The sequence below is a fragment of the Diabrotica undecimpunctata genome, chromosome 1, assembly GCF_040954645.1.
Source record: "Diabrotica undecimpunctata isolate CICGRU chromosome 1, icDiaUnde3, whole genome shotgun sequence".
Classification (NCBI taxonomy): domain Eukaryota; kingdom Metazoa; phylum Arthropoda; class Insecta; order Coleoptera; family Chrysomelidae; genus Diabrotica; species Diabrotica undecimpunctata.
The window spans coordinates 15,929,853-15,945,196 of NC_092803.1; the positions used below are offsets into that span (position 1 = coordinate 15,929,853).

Consider the following 15,344-nt stretch of genomic DNA (forward strand, 5'->3'; position numbering starts at 1 on the left):
TTCTTGAAAGACATCAGCGTTCATGTCTTCATGGTAGTCACCGGTACGAGTTGATTCAAAAGTTAATAAACCACCTTCAACAAAACCGTCTGAACTGCCAATGTGTACTATTATCAGCCTGCGTCCCTTTCCTGATGGTGGGTTTAAACCAGTAGAAAAGTTATTTACAAAAGCGTGCCTTTGACTTGTAACAGTTTCATCCTGCCAAAATTTATTTGGTGTATGACCCTCGTTGATCCATGTTTCATCAAGATAAAATATTATTCTTTTTTGGTTTCTCATTTCCTTTATGTTTCTTAGAAAATGTCTTCTCCATATGACAATATCGCTTCTTTCTAATAAAATAGACTTTCTGGGATTCTTTTTCCAGCGGAAGCCTATTTCTTTTAAAAGTTTCCATAACGTACTTCGACTCATTTCTGGGTAATCCTTATCATCTCGAACTGAGACAAGAACTTTATCCAATGTTGGAAATTCTTGTCTAAAGAAGAATTCATGCACTTTTCGTCGAAGTTCTTCTTTAAAATGATATTCTATTTGAAATTTTGGTTTCCCTGGAGCATTACGTGGCATTTGAAAACTACCACATTTCTCTTCTTTAATAACTCTGTAAATCGTAGATTTCCCAACACCAAGTGTACTGCTAACTAACTCAACGGTCTCATCAACACTTTCACATAAACGTTTGTCTGTAAATGATGTAAAACAATTAAATATTAATCTTTTTCATTAACTGTTAAAGGACCAATTTTTCGGCGTTTACACGGCACTTCCAAATTTTCCATAACACTAGTATACACAATAAACTGCACCTTGCAACTGAACTACCTACTTTTAGTGAACTGTTAAGAATTTTGAATACGCCACTTGGACCTTCCTACAAAATGGAAAACCCACTATCACATTTTCTGTGGAATAAGTTTAGAAGGTAATTATCTAGTCAATTACTGTCGTAGATTGCTGGAATTAAAGAATTAAATGTTTGATTGTTGAAACCCTTACTTCGTGGAATGCACTCATTTCAGATAAAATAAAACGTTTTATTTTATCTAAAGAATTAAACTTTATTTTGCAAATAGGTAGGTACTTATTAAACTTTTATTGGTTATATATAACCAATAAAATAAACATCTTACATTTCTTGCAAATTCATTAGTAAATGTTAACCTCCATCACTCCGACACTGGCAACCTTATTTAGGGATTAGTAACCCTCACAACTATTGTATTCTATTCTGCTCCAACCTTTATACCTGGTGGTCATAGTCAATTTAAAATTGTTTTCCTATATACTTCTGTAAACTTGTTGACAAATATCTGTTTTTCATTGAGTCACCCGTATCAACAGTTTAGGGATTTGCATACATAATTTATTGTTTTATTACTCTCTCATACATAAAAATACACTATAGATGTCCTTTTCTGATCTTATTAAAGGTTTTACATATATTCTGGATTGATTCTTCTAGATCATATGTTTGCTCCATGTTACTTAGCTTTTCTGAAAGAATCCGTGCGACTGTCTTCTGTATTTCCTTATCTTTTAGTCTTCTCATGTCACACTTTTTGTTACTTTTTTTTTGTAATCTTTTTAAATCTAAACCTAAATTTACCAGCAACAGTAATATGATCTGATTTAACTGATAGGCAGCATCCATTATGGAATCTCTCTCTTTTACCATTTTGTAATCAATTTGATTATGTTTCATGGTTGATCTTGCGGAAAGACCCAAGTGTACAAACGTCTTGGTGGTAGTTTGATGAACGTATTTAGTATTGCAAATTCTTCTTACCCACAAATAGTTTCAATCTTTCTCCCCTTTCATTTTTCTTCCCTAGACCAAAATGACCAATTAATTCACCGCTTTTTCCTTTACCAATTTTCGCATTCAAGTCATCCATAATAATAGTTACATCTTCTTTTTTAATTTGTTCAAGTGAATTTATCAACAACTCATAGAATTGCTATAGGTACCTCTTCTTCTGGTTTATCGCTGGTTAGGGCATGCACTTGTAAAACATTTAATTTGACCGAAGTAGTATTTACTTGAATTATTATTAATCTTAAAACACTGCAATGAGTTCCGTCTGATAAGCCTTATGAGTCATGCAGTAAAAGTCCTACTAAAAATCGTACATAATCGTATCTATAGAAAGTGCGAAACAATCATCGGAGACGATTAGTTTGGATTCAGAGCCGGCATGGGAACGAGAGAAGCCCTGTTCAGTTTACTAGTTCTCGCCCAAAAATGCTACGACCAACAGAAAGATATATTTATATGCTTTATAGACTTCGAAAAAGCATTTGATAGAGTAAGACACGACCTACTATTAGAACGTTTGCAAGAAGTCGGTTTAGATGGAAAAGACATCAAATTCTTAAAAAACTTGTACTGGAACCAAAACGCCAGAGTTAGGATCGAAGGTTCCATATCCGCAGAAGTAGAAATTAGGAGGGGAGTTAGACAAGGATGTGTTTTGTCGCCTCTGCTGTTTAATCTTTACTCCGAGTTTCTATTTAAAGAAGCATTGGAGGATTCCAAGGATGGAGTCAATGTGAATGGCGTAAATATCAACAGTATCAGATACGCCGATGATACAGTGTTAATTGCGGATTCCGACTTAGGTCCACAACGACTCATAGACAAGACCAACTCGACCTGTGAGCAATTTGGTATGAAAATAAACAATAAAAAACCAAAGTGATGTCAATCCGAAAAAACCAAAACGTACCTCAACCTTGCACAATAAATGGGCACATTTTAGAACAGGTCAATAGATTTAAGTACCTGGGATGTTGGATCGATAGCAGCCTAAATCCTGATCTAGAAATAAGATCGAGAATAGAACAGGCCAGAAAATCTTTCGAAAAAATAAAAAAACTGCTTTGTGATTCTCGAATAAAACTCGAAATTCGACTACGTTTATCAAAATGCTACGTCTGGTCGACTCTTCTATATGCAGTTGAAACGTGGACCCTTAAAACATCAACCGTAAATAAATTGGAGGCCTTTGAAATGTGGATCTACCAAAGAATACTCAAAATTTCATGGACATCGCATACCTCAAACGAAGAAGTGTTGCATAGAATAGGCAAGGAAAGAGAACTTTTTAAAACAGTAAAAGGTAGAAAAACATCATACCTAGGCCACATACTGAGAAATAATAAGTACCATTATGCCCAACTTATAGTGAAAGGAAAAATCGAGGGAAAGAGAGGCCTAGGAAGGAAAAGACTATCGTGGCTCAGAAACATCCGACAATGGACAGGGCTAAATTTCGAACAGCTAATAAGAACAGCTGAAGATAGAGAAGAGTTTAAAATTGTAGTAGCCAACCTCCATTGAGGAGAGGGCACTTTAAGAAGAAGAAGATTATTAATCTTTCACCAACAGGTATAATATTTGTAACCTATTGACGTAATTGAGGACATAGGATTACTCCAATCCCATACATATGTTGACCGTCACCATTTCCCGAGTGGTACACCATATGGTTGTCAACAATACAAGCACCACTATTTTTTTTTTTTTTTTATTTAGTTTGATTTAGATTTTGATTTATTTAGTTAGTTTGATTAGCCAGACAAATTTAAAGACAAACAATTTTTACAATCAGAGGAATTTTTTACAATTAGAGGAATAAACATATAATCATCCGTACAATCTAACATGCAATTAGTAATAAATTACAACTTATTTGTTAATTCTTTTTTTTTCCTGCGCTAAGACATAACCCGATTCAACATCTCGGAGGTTTACATCTTCCTTTTTTTTTAATTCTTTATGATTTTTTTTTTGGCACTACTAGCACCACTATTTGGCAACCTCATTTTGCTTCTGCCCATTATACCTACTCCAAGTCTGGTCATTTCTTGAATGGTATTATGAAGTTTTCCATTGTCACACTCCAGGTACATATTTTGATAATCAACTCTAAAGTTTTTAGAGACACTTTTCCAGTTCTGTCACAGGGGATTCTCTGGGTTACGACCTGAGAGGCCCTGTGATCTAGAGGTGGATCACCTCTCCTGCCGGATCTCCTCTTTCGATAGCTGTACTAGAGATGTCATCAGGGACCTTTAATGCAGTGGTTTCTCGTTGCCTTCTGCATTCTTATGTCATTAACCACTTTCTTGATTCTTCCATCTTCAAGACCAATTTCTCAATCTCAGGTCAACAGAGTGCCTTTCCACTTATCAGCTCATCCACCCGAAGCCGTTAGCCAGTAAATGGAGGATTGCTTATCATAAAGTCTAAGCGGTTCTTAATATATCTACCAAACATTAGTTGTGAAGGAGTTTTCCCCGTAGTACAGTGGGGTGTGTTTCTATATAAAACAAATATTTACTTAAAAGCACTGATAAATCTTTTGAATCTGAAGTATTATCAATTAATAACTTCTTCAGGGCATTTTTGAGTTTTTACACTGTTTTCAGCAGCCCCATTAGTCGCTGGAAGGTAAGGAATAGACGTCGTATGTATAATGCCATTCATTTTACAAAATGTTTCAAATTCTTCGCTATCCAACTGCTATCCAATCTCTTAGTTTTTGTAGTGTTGCTGTGGTATCTATTTTATCTATTATACACACTTTCGGCCACTTTGAAAATTAGTCTATTATGATCAAAAACATCTTTCCTCTGACTGGTCCTAAAAAGTCTATGTGAATTCTATCAAATACTCACTTGGATGCTTCAAACTTTATCAATACTACCTTATTTGGATTATTTGCGTTTGTCATACATGCTTTGCATTGTGTTCACTGTATATTTTATCTAATAACTGCTTCCTTGTCCTTTCCGGTAAAATTACCCTAAATCCCCACATTAACATACCATTATATAGACTTATCAAGATGTCTTCTCTTAAAACTCTGTAAATCTTCTTCTACTTCCTCTTGTTAACCTTCCCTTACATACCTACATACCTTCCCTAAGTTTCTGTCCACTCGTGTTTCTCGAACTAATACCTCGGCGCTTACTGGTACCTTGTCCTCTACCAAAAAATAAAAATATTTCTGTACTGTGTCATTTTCCCCCTCTAAAGCTAAAAGAAAAAGCCCATCTTTGAAGTCTTGTGACTCTACCGATACCTACAAATGTATTTGAATTTTGCGGACAAACTTAAGCTAAATGACCTACCTTATTACATACCCTACAGCAAAAGGATCTATATCGGCCTATTACAAAATTATGGTTACCTCGTACACAATGTTTACATCTTACGTTATGTTCTGTTGTGGCTTCTTTTATCTTTCATCATCATCAGTGGCATTACAGCTCGTTATGAGCCAAAGCCTTCTTCAGAACAATCTTCCATTCGCTCCTGTCTCTGGCAACTCTTCTCCATGCTTTAACTCCGATGGATTTTAGATCATCCTCTATGTTATCTTGACACCTAAGTTTTGGTCTTCCTCTGGCTCGTCTTCCCACTGGTCCTCTTCGGTCGAAAATTTTCTGATCGTTGCATCTTCATCTCGCCGATTACATGTCCTATCCATCGAAGGCGTGCTAATTTAATACATTTTACAACGTCAGGTTCCCCAAAACTTCTATATAACTCAAAGTTGTAGCGCCTACGCACAAACCCTGTTCTTGGATTCCTCCATATATTTTTCTTAGAATTTTTCTCTCGAAATGTTTAGGCAATTCTTGGTCGTTCTGTGTAAGTGACCTCGTTTCAGACCCGTATGTTAACACTGGCCTTATTAGTGTTTTATATATGGTAACTTTAATTTGTCTGGGTAGTTTTGGGACCATATGGTACCTCAAGACATAATAGCACTTATTGGCAAGCACTATTCTTCTTTTAATTTCTTCGCTGACATTGTTGTCTTTGGTCAGCAGCGAGCCCAGGTAGACGAAGGTGTCTACACCTTTCAGTTCCAGATCATCAATTAATAGTCTTCTTTTATCTTTGGGGACTGCTTAAATTGGCTTTCAGATCTTTCTACTCCTTAACTCGATGTAGGTACTTATGTTGCATACGATTGATTTAGCGTTGCTTCCTTCTTTAATGTTAGCTCCACCAGGGCTTTAAAAGTTATGGTATGTTCCTCTTCACAAAGCCTATCTAAAATATGACCCTTTCTTAGCGATGTTATAAATTTGTCTTTAAGTACATCATTTAATATATTAAGTACCAAATTTGCAATTACTAGCTTGGTTTTTTAATCTTACATATCATTGTCCAACTACCTCATTTTCTGCCTGTCTCATTTCATAAAAATCAATCTTTTCCTTAAACAGCCATCCTTTTTGTGAAACTATTTCTTATTATATCACAAACTTCTGGATAAGTTTTATTTTTGAGTTTTACCGGATCATAAATATCCCTTAATGTTTTGTATGCTTGTTTGCCTATTAACTTTAACAAAACTGATATTTTTTTTATCCTCTTCCGCATAGTTTGCACAAAAATATTGCTCTATATTATAGACGCTCTTCCCACATGGCCCAATCTTCGCCTAACCTGTATTCTCTTATCCAGCCAATGTTACCTCTATACATTGTTGTCGATGTTGTCATTTTAAAGTATTTACCTTGTAATATATTACCACTGTAATATATTGAAGACTTATCAATGTTTATATATTTTATTTCTATTTCTCAAGGTTCGAAATACATGCTTTTACAAATAATGGTTATGTACCACATGACAGACAGACGACATAGAATACATTTGCTGTTGCCCTCGACAGCCTTCATTGTATATAAATGCCTTCATTTAATATAAAAGGGTTACCAACCCACTTGTTACCACTATATTACAAGTATATTATTAACTTTGTTTTAGATATTTTTCTAAAACGCAAAATATACTGCATACAACTACTATTAATCCTGTTCGTTGTATTACTGCTAGCAACCGAGGATTTCATCAGAGGCCATCAACTCACAGATATGCTATCCTATTCATTAACAGAAATATTAGTGCTCGTATCAATTTTGGAAAAGGTAAATGTTATATTGATGTTTAAAAAAGTATTTGAAGTACTCAGACAAAGGATTAAAGCCTCCAAAATGGATTCAGTGGAAGATATTTATGAAAATTATTACGCTTTACATACACTTTTAGAGAAATATAGTAAACTGAACTCTGGATTCTTCTTTTACGTAATAGTCAACTGCTTTATTTGGTCTATGTACAATATTTACAAATTTATTATTATGATTTTCTTTGAGTTTAGGAAATTTCCCACCAGAAATTTCTCTATGTCGATTTTGCTCTCTTTTACATGGATCTCGCTACATGTTTTCCATTTGGCTATTCTAATATGGGCTTATAATAAAGTCAATGTGGAAAAGAAGAATTTTGTATACGATTTATCTTTAAAATTTTGTAACCTGGGCGTTGAAACTAGAAGGAGATACTCGGATTTGGTAAGTTTTATTCAAATTCTATATATAGTCCTTTTAGAAAGTATCCGGAAAAAAGAAAGCAGAATTATAATTTTACGGTATTTATTTCTATCACTTGAAATATAAAATTTCAACAAATAATTCATCTCATTTACTTATACAACCTCCATTTAAATCTAAACACTTAACTAAACGTCCAGGTACACCCGAAACTGGGTCATGGCCATAATTTTTGGTAATAGTGTTGCAGGCCTGTAAAACTGATCGAATCAAACCTTCTTTATCTCGTGGCGCTACTCTTTCCACTTCAATCTTCATCAGTCCCCATATGTTTTCAATGGGGCTAAGATCTGGAGATGCTGCTGGCCACAGAATTGTTACCAATTCGTATTCTTGCATCCAAGCTTGAGTATAAGCAGAAGTATGGCATCTTGCATTATCTTGCTGAAAACGCCACCCCTCTGGATATAACACATGAGCCATTTCAAGAAGGAAACCATTTAGGATGTCACAATATTTCGCACTATCAACAGTACCATTAACTATACAGAGAGGTGTAGCACCACGCTGAGATATCGCTCCACAAACCATTATTTTAGGCTAAATGTTGGCTTAAATAAGCCAACATTTTCTCTTAATAGGACTTTTAGATGATTTGCACCAAGCTGAAAACAACTTTCATCAGATATAAAGACATTATTAAAATTATCTTCTCGAAAACGTTGACAAAAATCTATTCTTCGTTGCCTTTGCAGAGGTGTCATTGTAGGGATTTTTTTTGGATTCCTTGATATGTAGCCTTGCTTTTTCAGCGACATGCGGACAGTTTTTGGGCACACTTTTATTCTTAATTGATTTCCAAATCTGTTCGCTAATTTTCGAAAACCTAGGCGCGGATTTTGTCCTAAAGCCACTAAAGCATTTAAATTGTTTCCGCGAATCTTACGCGGTCTACCCGAAACTGGTCTATGTCTCATGTCTATGCCATTTTTTATCCTCTTTATTGTCTCATACACTGCACTTTTTCCGAATTTAGTCAATTGCACTAATTTTTTAACGTTTCGGACACCCTTTCTATACAAATATTCCACCACTTTTCTTTTTTCTACTTGCAACATTATTTCACGATTCTTAAGTCTGTTTACAAACAACAATATTTGACAGATGGCGTTGTCATGCGATTTTGTCCATAACCTACTATCGGCACAACCTACTTGATGCATTACTTTTGTCTTAAAATGTTACAAAAAGGAAATCTATTAAAATTAGGAAAAATATAAAATTTTTGCGGTTTGACAAGAGAGGACGTTGCTAATAGCCTAAATTTACGTTATTAAAGTTACGTTGGTACACTCTTCATATGAACGTATATGAAGTTTCATTTTAATCGATCAATTCATTCTTTGTTTACCAAGCCATTTAGTATAGTCGTGTAACAGTATTTTTACAATGGAAAAATCAAGTATAAAAGCAAAGAAAATTTATGAACGAATATTGAAAGTATAAGAACTCTTCGCGTTCAATTAGTACAATGGAAAAATGAGTTGCTGTATTTAAATGTGTTCGTACAAGCCTTGAAGATGATCCACTTGAAGAACGTCCAAAAATAGCAACAACACTAGAAATCGTAGAAAAATCCGTACAGGGGATTGTACGAAAAATTCGTCGACTGACTGAAAGAGATTTAGTAAAAGCCCTAGGTATCTCATTACGAAGTGTACACAATATTTTTAATGAAGTATTGGATTTCAGAAAGCTCATTTTCAGTCGTTGGAAATAGGTACATAATATTATTTATTTCCAAGATATTTTCTCGAAATTCAGTTGACTCAGTAATCATTCCTGCATATTGTTTTCCCAAATCGGTATAGTAGTGTACAAATTCATTTGATATGTCTCTTTTATTAGTTAGTATTTCATCATTTTGTGTTTGTAATTAATAATTAATTAACATTACATATAAAAGAGTAAGACTACCTAGATGTAGTGACTAAGTAATAGAAAAGACAAGAGGAAGTATAATACCAAAACATTGATAAAATAAAGTACTGAGTGATGATATTGACCGTATATATTTTTAGATTGTATCCATTTCTACTGACTTGTTAACGTACCCACACAACAAAAATGCAGTAATATTCGATTTGAGCCCTCCATTAATGTTAAGAGTGAGTACAAATTTAAAGTTTAATATGGCACAACACATTGTACAACTACCTAATAATATATTTTGTTTCAGATATTTGGAAGTTGTGTGACTTACATTTTAGTGTTAGTGAGTTTTGAGTAAATTTGGGGTATCACAAAGATGTAGTTGAGGCAAAATAAAAAGCGGTATAGAAATTTGGAACATATATTTAAATAAAAACGTAAATATTCAGTGATATTTTCATCCTCGACGTAATCCTATATTAGTATAAAATATACATTTATAAATATTGTAAACTATTAAGGGTGACATCCTAATGTACTATAGGCACTTGTGTATCGATTTACTTCGTTCAGACTCTAGATAACCATCAAAGGTATTCCTGCTAGATATATAACATTAACTTAGTATGTAGATATCAACGTTGAAAATAATAATAACTTTACCATCTTTCCAGTATTCAAATTAAAGAAAACTCTTATTTGAATACTGAATTTTGAAAGAAGGAAAATTACAAAAGTAATAAATGTATTATTAAATAATAAAGTATTTCTTTTTGAAAACACCTAATATTTTTAAATGTTTCTAATTCTGGACCCTTTCTCGAAAAGGCACATATTCAGACTAATATTCTGGAAGCCACCCTAACATTAAAATCTAAAAACAGTCTTAAAATACAAGTGGGACGTTAAACATAGAAAACACTATAAACTAACAGAAAACACGCGTTATTGTTGACCCTCGGGTTGTTGATCTTGTTGTTGCTGTTCGTTTTGGTTGTCCTGCTGCTGTTGCTGCTCTAATCTTTTCCTGATTTGAACGCATTCTTGGCATTCGACTACTTCACCTGAAAGAACAAAGAAAAAATTACATGATTTTCTTTAAAAAATATGTTACAAAATGGGGTTTACCATATCTAGAACCTTAACTGAACGTTACTGGGTAGTTCAAGTCAGAGAAAAAAAAAATTATATTAGTTTTATGTTTTATGTTAGATGTCATATTAAGGATGACATTTCGTGTCACTACTGTACCATGTAAAAGTTCTTAAATAAAAGGGTTAGTGAAAATATAAAAATCCGACGTTTATTAATAATACAACATGGCGCAGTCAGTAGAAAAATTCTCATATAAGACACATTAAAGGATATTTTATTACAGATATTGACAAACTATTGCTTGATGGGATGGCCTACAGATAGTAGTAAAGTTCCGGAATCATTTAAAAGCTAATACTTAATTAGGCATGACATACATATATTTGATAATTTGCTATTTTATAATGATATAGTAACTGTACCAAATGTATTACGCAGAGATGCTTTCACTGTTGTATGAGAATTATTTTGGAATTATCAAAACTCAATATTGGCCTCAAATTAATGCTGAAATTGAAAATGTTATTAAGGAATGTAAAACTTCAATTGACGTGAAAAATTTAGCAACAATAATATCAAGGAACTACTGTCAATAAATCAATGTATTGATTTTAAGAGATTTTCCTAAGCTTCCTTTGCAATCAGTGACTAGTGATTTTTTAGATTACGGTCTGGTGGTCTTAATTTGTTTTGATGCACTACTTTTCAAAATTATTGGAGGTAATTCCAATGGAGATAGTTTCAGATAATATGGCGTATGATTCACTAATGTGCAGGAATTTTGAAAAGACTGGAATTTTAAATTTTGCATCTCCAGTCTGTCTACATTACTCTCGGTCAAACGGGCTGACAGAAAGTGTAGTTTATTTTGAAGACTACTATCTGAAGATTAATTATGACTGTGGTAAGAGACTATATATAAATAATATTTAATTACTTTTTTGGATACTTTTAAACTCATAAACAGTTTTGAGAACTCAAAATGTGGAAATCGTGGTGTATATTCTGCAACAATATCTGTATAATATAGATTACTAAAAACATATAAGTGTTTAACTTACCTTCTTGGTGGGAGAGATGCAAATACTCATCAACCCTCTGCATAACATTCTCTTTGATGGCATTAGCTTTGTCCAAAGCAGGCTGTACAATTGGCTCTACAATATGTCTGGCCCTTTCCAGGGTTGGTTCAACTGCTGACTTGGCCATTTCATAAGCAGGCTCCACGAAATCTTTGGCGGTCTTGACAGCTGGCTCTGCGTAGGCTTTGGCAGTTTCAACAGCGGGTGTTATCGTGTTGTTGACGTAGTCTTTGGTGGTGTTGTAAATCTGTAAAGCGATCTACATAAGGGGATAGCGTTAGATTACGGTGATAGATGAGCGCAAGAAGAGATGAGGACAGGACAGTAGAACAGTATTAAGAAGAGAAAAGTTTTGTTAATACGATACTGCAGTAGGTTTCGTTGTTGTGAAAATATGAATTAAATGAATAAGTGTCACTATATAAATAAGAAATGTAGAGATTCGAGTCTATTATACTTTCCCAATGTATCCTATATTTGCTATATAGTGATACACGTAGGTTACGAAGACATGATGTTCTTTGACCGGGACCCCTCTTTCCATCTATTTTGCTCTGAATAATAAGATGAAGGACTTTAGATCGTTCTGGGTGTTGCACGGCATGGGAAAAATACTCCAATTTTGGTACTTGGATTGGGAATAGGATTATTTAATGAGCGTCCGCTTTCAACTCTCTACAATAGTGTCTAGAAGATGTAACATTTGACGAATCTGATTTTTACGGTATTGTTAATATTCTGTCCACCTGTCCATCTACTATTGGTAAGTAGAGTATGTAAGTTTCTTGATTCTTAGTTTCAATCACCGACTAATGATGTTATTCATGTATTTTTATTTTTACATATGTATGGACGTGGGGGTCCTATTTGGTCCAGCATTTTTTATTTTAGTTTGTTTTGTCCCTTATAAAGTAAGCATGGTTGCTCAACAGAGTATTGATCGCTGATAAGTAAAATTATTAATATACTTCGTTAGTCTTAATAAGTTTAATACGAGTTGAATACTTTTTTAAAGTTCGCAAAGCACTAGAAAATGAGAATGTTACACTACAGGAATCACAAAACAAACTAACTGCAGTATAGCTTATTTTTTACATTATTTTGTTAAACCACAACCTTATTTTGATTGACAAACACGTACATTTAGAATGAAATATGCAAATGGTGAAGCGATATGAACTGTTCTAAAACCTAATCTACACAAAAATAACATTATTTACATGAAACATCCCTTACCATACAAAATCTAATCAAGAAAAAAATAAAGTCAAGTAAATATCATTATGCTATTTGAACAACTTAAATAATATTCACACACCAAATTAACAATTATTCTAAAAACAGAATGAGTTAATGAGATTTAATACTATTATTAAGTTGTCTTATTCGTAAATTATCGTTGTCAGAATTTTAAAGCAGTGATCTGTCAACGAAGATTGCATTTTAGGACGTTTTCTTATAACTGATATACAGTGTGTAAAAGCCAAATGGAATAAATTCAGTATTTAGGTTACTGTACATATTTATAAAAAATCCCGAAACACGTCAAATTTAAATTATAACTTGACATTCTTTAACGTGAAAATGCAACCCCTACCTTCAACCCCCTTAGAATGACAGGAACAACCCCCAATTTTTAAAATAGGGAGTATAGGCTTGTGATATATCGTTTGAAAGGTCTTTTCATTCTCCATTCAAAAATGTTGTCGCTTTCAAGTTTATTAAGATTAATTAAGATAAAATTAATTAAAATCATGTGGTTACCGAAATTCGCTACAATACAATCAAAAACTAAAATGTAATGCAAAACGTAATAAAATGTAGAACACGAAAAAGAACTATGAATGTTAATGAAGTAGATGTTCAAAATGTTCACCGCGAACGTCTTGGCGACATCCTAATCTCAAATAAAACTGTCTTCTAACATCATTTAACATAACAGGCGTGATCGACCTAATCGCAAGCGTTATTCGTTCTTTTAAGTCATTTAAATCAGAAGGTTTAGTTTTGAACACATGGCTCTTCACATATCCCCATAAAAAGAAATCTAATAATGTAAGATCAGGTGATCGCGCTGGCCATTCAATCGATCCTCGCCTCCCTATCCACCGATTGGGAAATATTGTATCGAGGTGCTGCCGGACATTAAGTTGGTAATGTGGTGGTGCTCCATCCTGCTGAAACCATATCGTATTCGCTGGAACTTGAGGGTTTCCTGGATCAGGATATAAATTTGCCAACGTTGGAATGACATCATTTTGAAGTAGTGCCAAATAATTGTTGCCATTCAAGTTGCCCTCAATGAAAAAGGGACCAATGATATTGTTTCCTACAATCCCTGCCCAAACATTAACCTTTTGAGGGTACTGAGTGTGTTCTTCTCTCATCCAGTGAGGATTTTCCGTGGCCCAGTAGCGGCAATTTTGCCGATTAGCATGACCGTTAAGTGAAAAAGTACACTCATCAGAAAACATAAGGTCTTCTAATTGGATAATATTGTTATCCAACATGTCCATCATTTGCTCACAAAAAAAAGGTTCTCCTATCAAAATCGTCTTCCATGAGCTCCTGAGTAGGTATCATCTTATAGGGATGCAATTTATTTTCTTTTAATATGTTTACTATCGATTTATGGCCAGCATTGAATGTAGTGGATGCCTGTCTACTCGATGTATGTGGATTTTCCTGAAACTCAAGCAACACATGTAATTTGAGTTCATCACTCAGTGCATTGGCAGCTGCTTTTTTTATCTGCCTTACATGACCAAACTCGCGAAACTGCTTCTTTATTTTACTTATTGTTCCTTGGGATATAGGCGGTAAATTGGGAAATTTCTCATGAAATAGGCGAGTTACTTCCTGCTGTGTTCGGGTGTTATCTCCGTAACCAATCATTTGTAAAACTGTTATTTTATGCATTTCCGTTAATCTAACCATTTTTCAGAATTGAATTGAACGAAATTTTTACTTAAATTAAAATACTGACAACTTAAATAAAATAATTTACTAATGCGTGTTAAAATAACGTTGCCACGGAAATTCTTTAAGGTTTTTTAATGGTTACCATCTAAAAACCACATTACTATGGTTTTTGTTCACTTTCTCAATATCAAGACCTAAACGGGAAATAAGTTTTGAGTATATTTTAGCGAATTTCGGTAACCACATGATTTTAATTTATTTTATCTTAATTAATATTAATAAACTTGAAAGCGACAACATTTTTGAATGGAGAATGAAAAGACCTTTCAAACGATATATCACTAGCCTATACTTCCTATTTTAAAAATTGGGGGTTGTACCTGTCATTTTAAGGGGGTTGAAATTAGGAGTTGCATTTTCACGTTAAAGAATGTCAAGTTATAATTTAAATTTGACGTGTTTCGGGATTTTTTATAAATATGTACAGTAACCTAAATAATGAATTTATTCCATTTGGCTTTTACACACTGTATATCAATCTTTTTGTCCTTTAATATTTTAAAATCTAGTATTAGAAGATTAGTAATCCATTCGGTATAATAATACCCTTTGTCTACAGTTAATATTGTCGCATTAATGTACTATAATGTGAAAGATATGGCAAGGGAGTTTAACTGTTATATACAACACACTAACCTCGTTGGTGGGAAGCTTTACAGCAGGAATTTTTTCTTCTACATAATCCAAACCTGAGCAAAGAACATTGTCGACTTTCTTAATAGGTCCTTCGAAGTTCTTGATGACTGGAGTGGCAATAGGCATTCCCAAGTCGACGGCTTTGCAGAGGGTGGTTTCCGCTGTTGAGAAGGTCCAGTGGGTGAGACCGTTTAAGTCCTACAAAAATTTATACATTAAATCTTTAATGAACCAAATGTTTAAAATGAACATATG

At 33.8% G+C, this 15,344-nt stretch overlaps 1 protein-coding gene across 3 annotated transcripts in view; it reads right to left on the reverse strand.

Moving 5' to 3' along the window:
- Positions 1 to 9,701: 9,701 nt before the first annotated feature.
- Positions 9,702 to 15,344, reverse strand: part of LOC140445298 (uncharacterized) — a 34,395-nt gene continuing 28,752 nt past the window's right edge. For 2 of the 3 annotated variants that reach the window (XM_072537257.1, XM_072537249.1), the window contains exons 3-5: positions 15,090 to 15,287; positions 11,451 to 11,730; positions 9,702 to 10,358 (exon numbers count right to left, since the gene is read on the reverse strand). In XM_072537257.1, coding sequence (XP_072393358.1) covers positions 10,240 to 10,358; positions 11,451 to 11,730; positions 15,090 to 15,287 — 597 coding nt within the window. In that variant the 3' untranslated portion in view covers positions 9,702 to 10,239. The remainder of the gene's footprint in view (positions 10,359 to 11,450; positions 11,731 to 15,089; positions 15,288 to 15,344) is intronic. The other variant, XM_072537268.1, reaches the window with a different exon arrangement.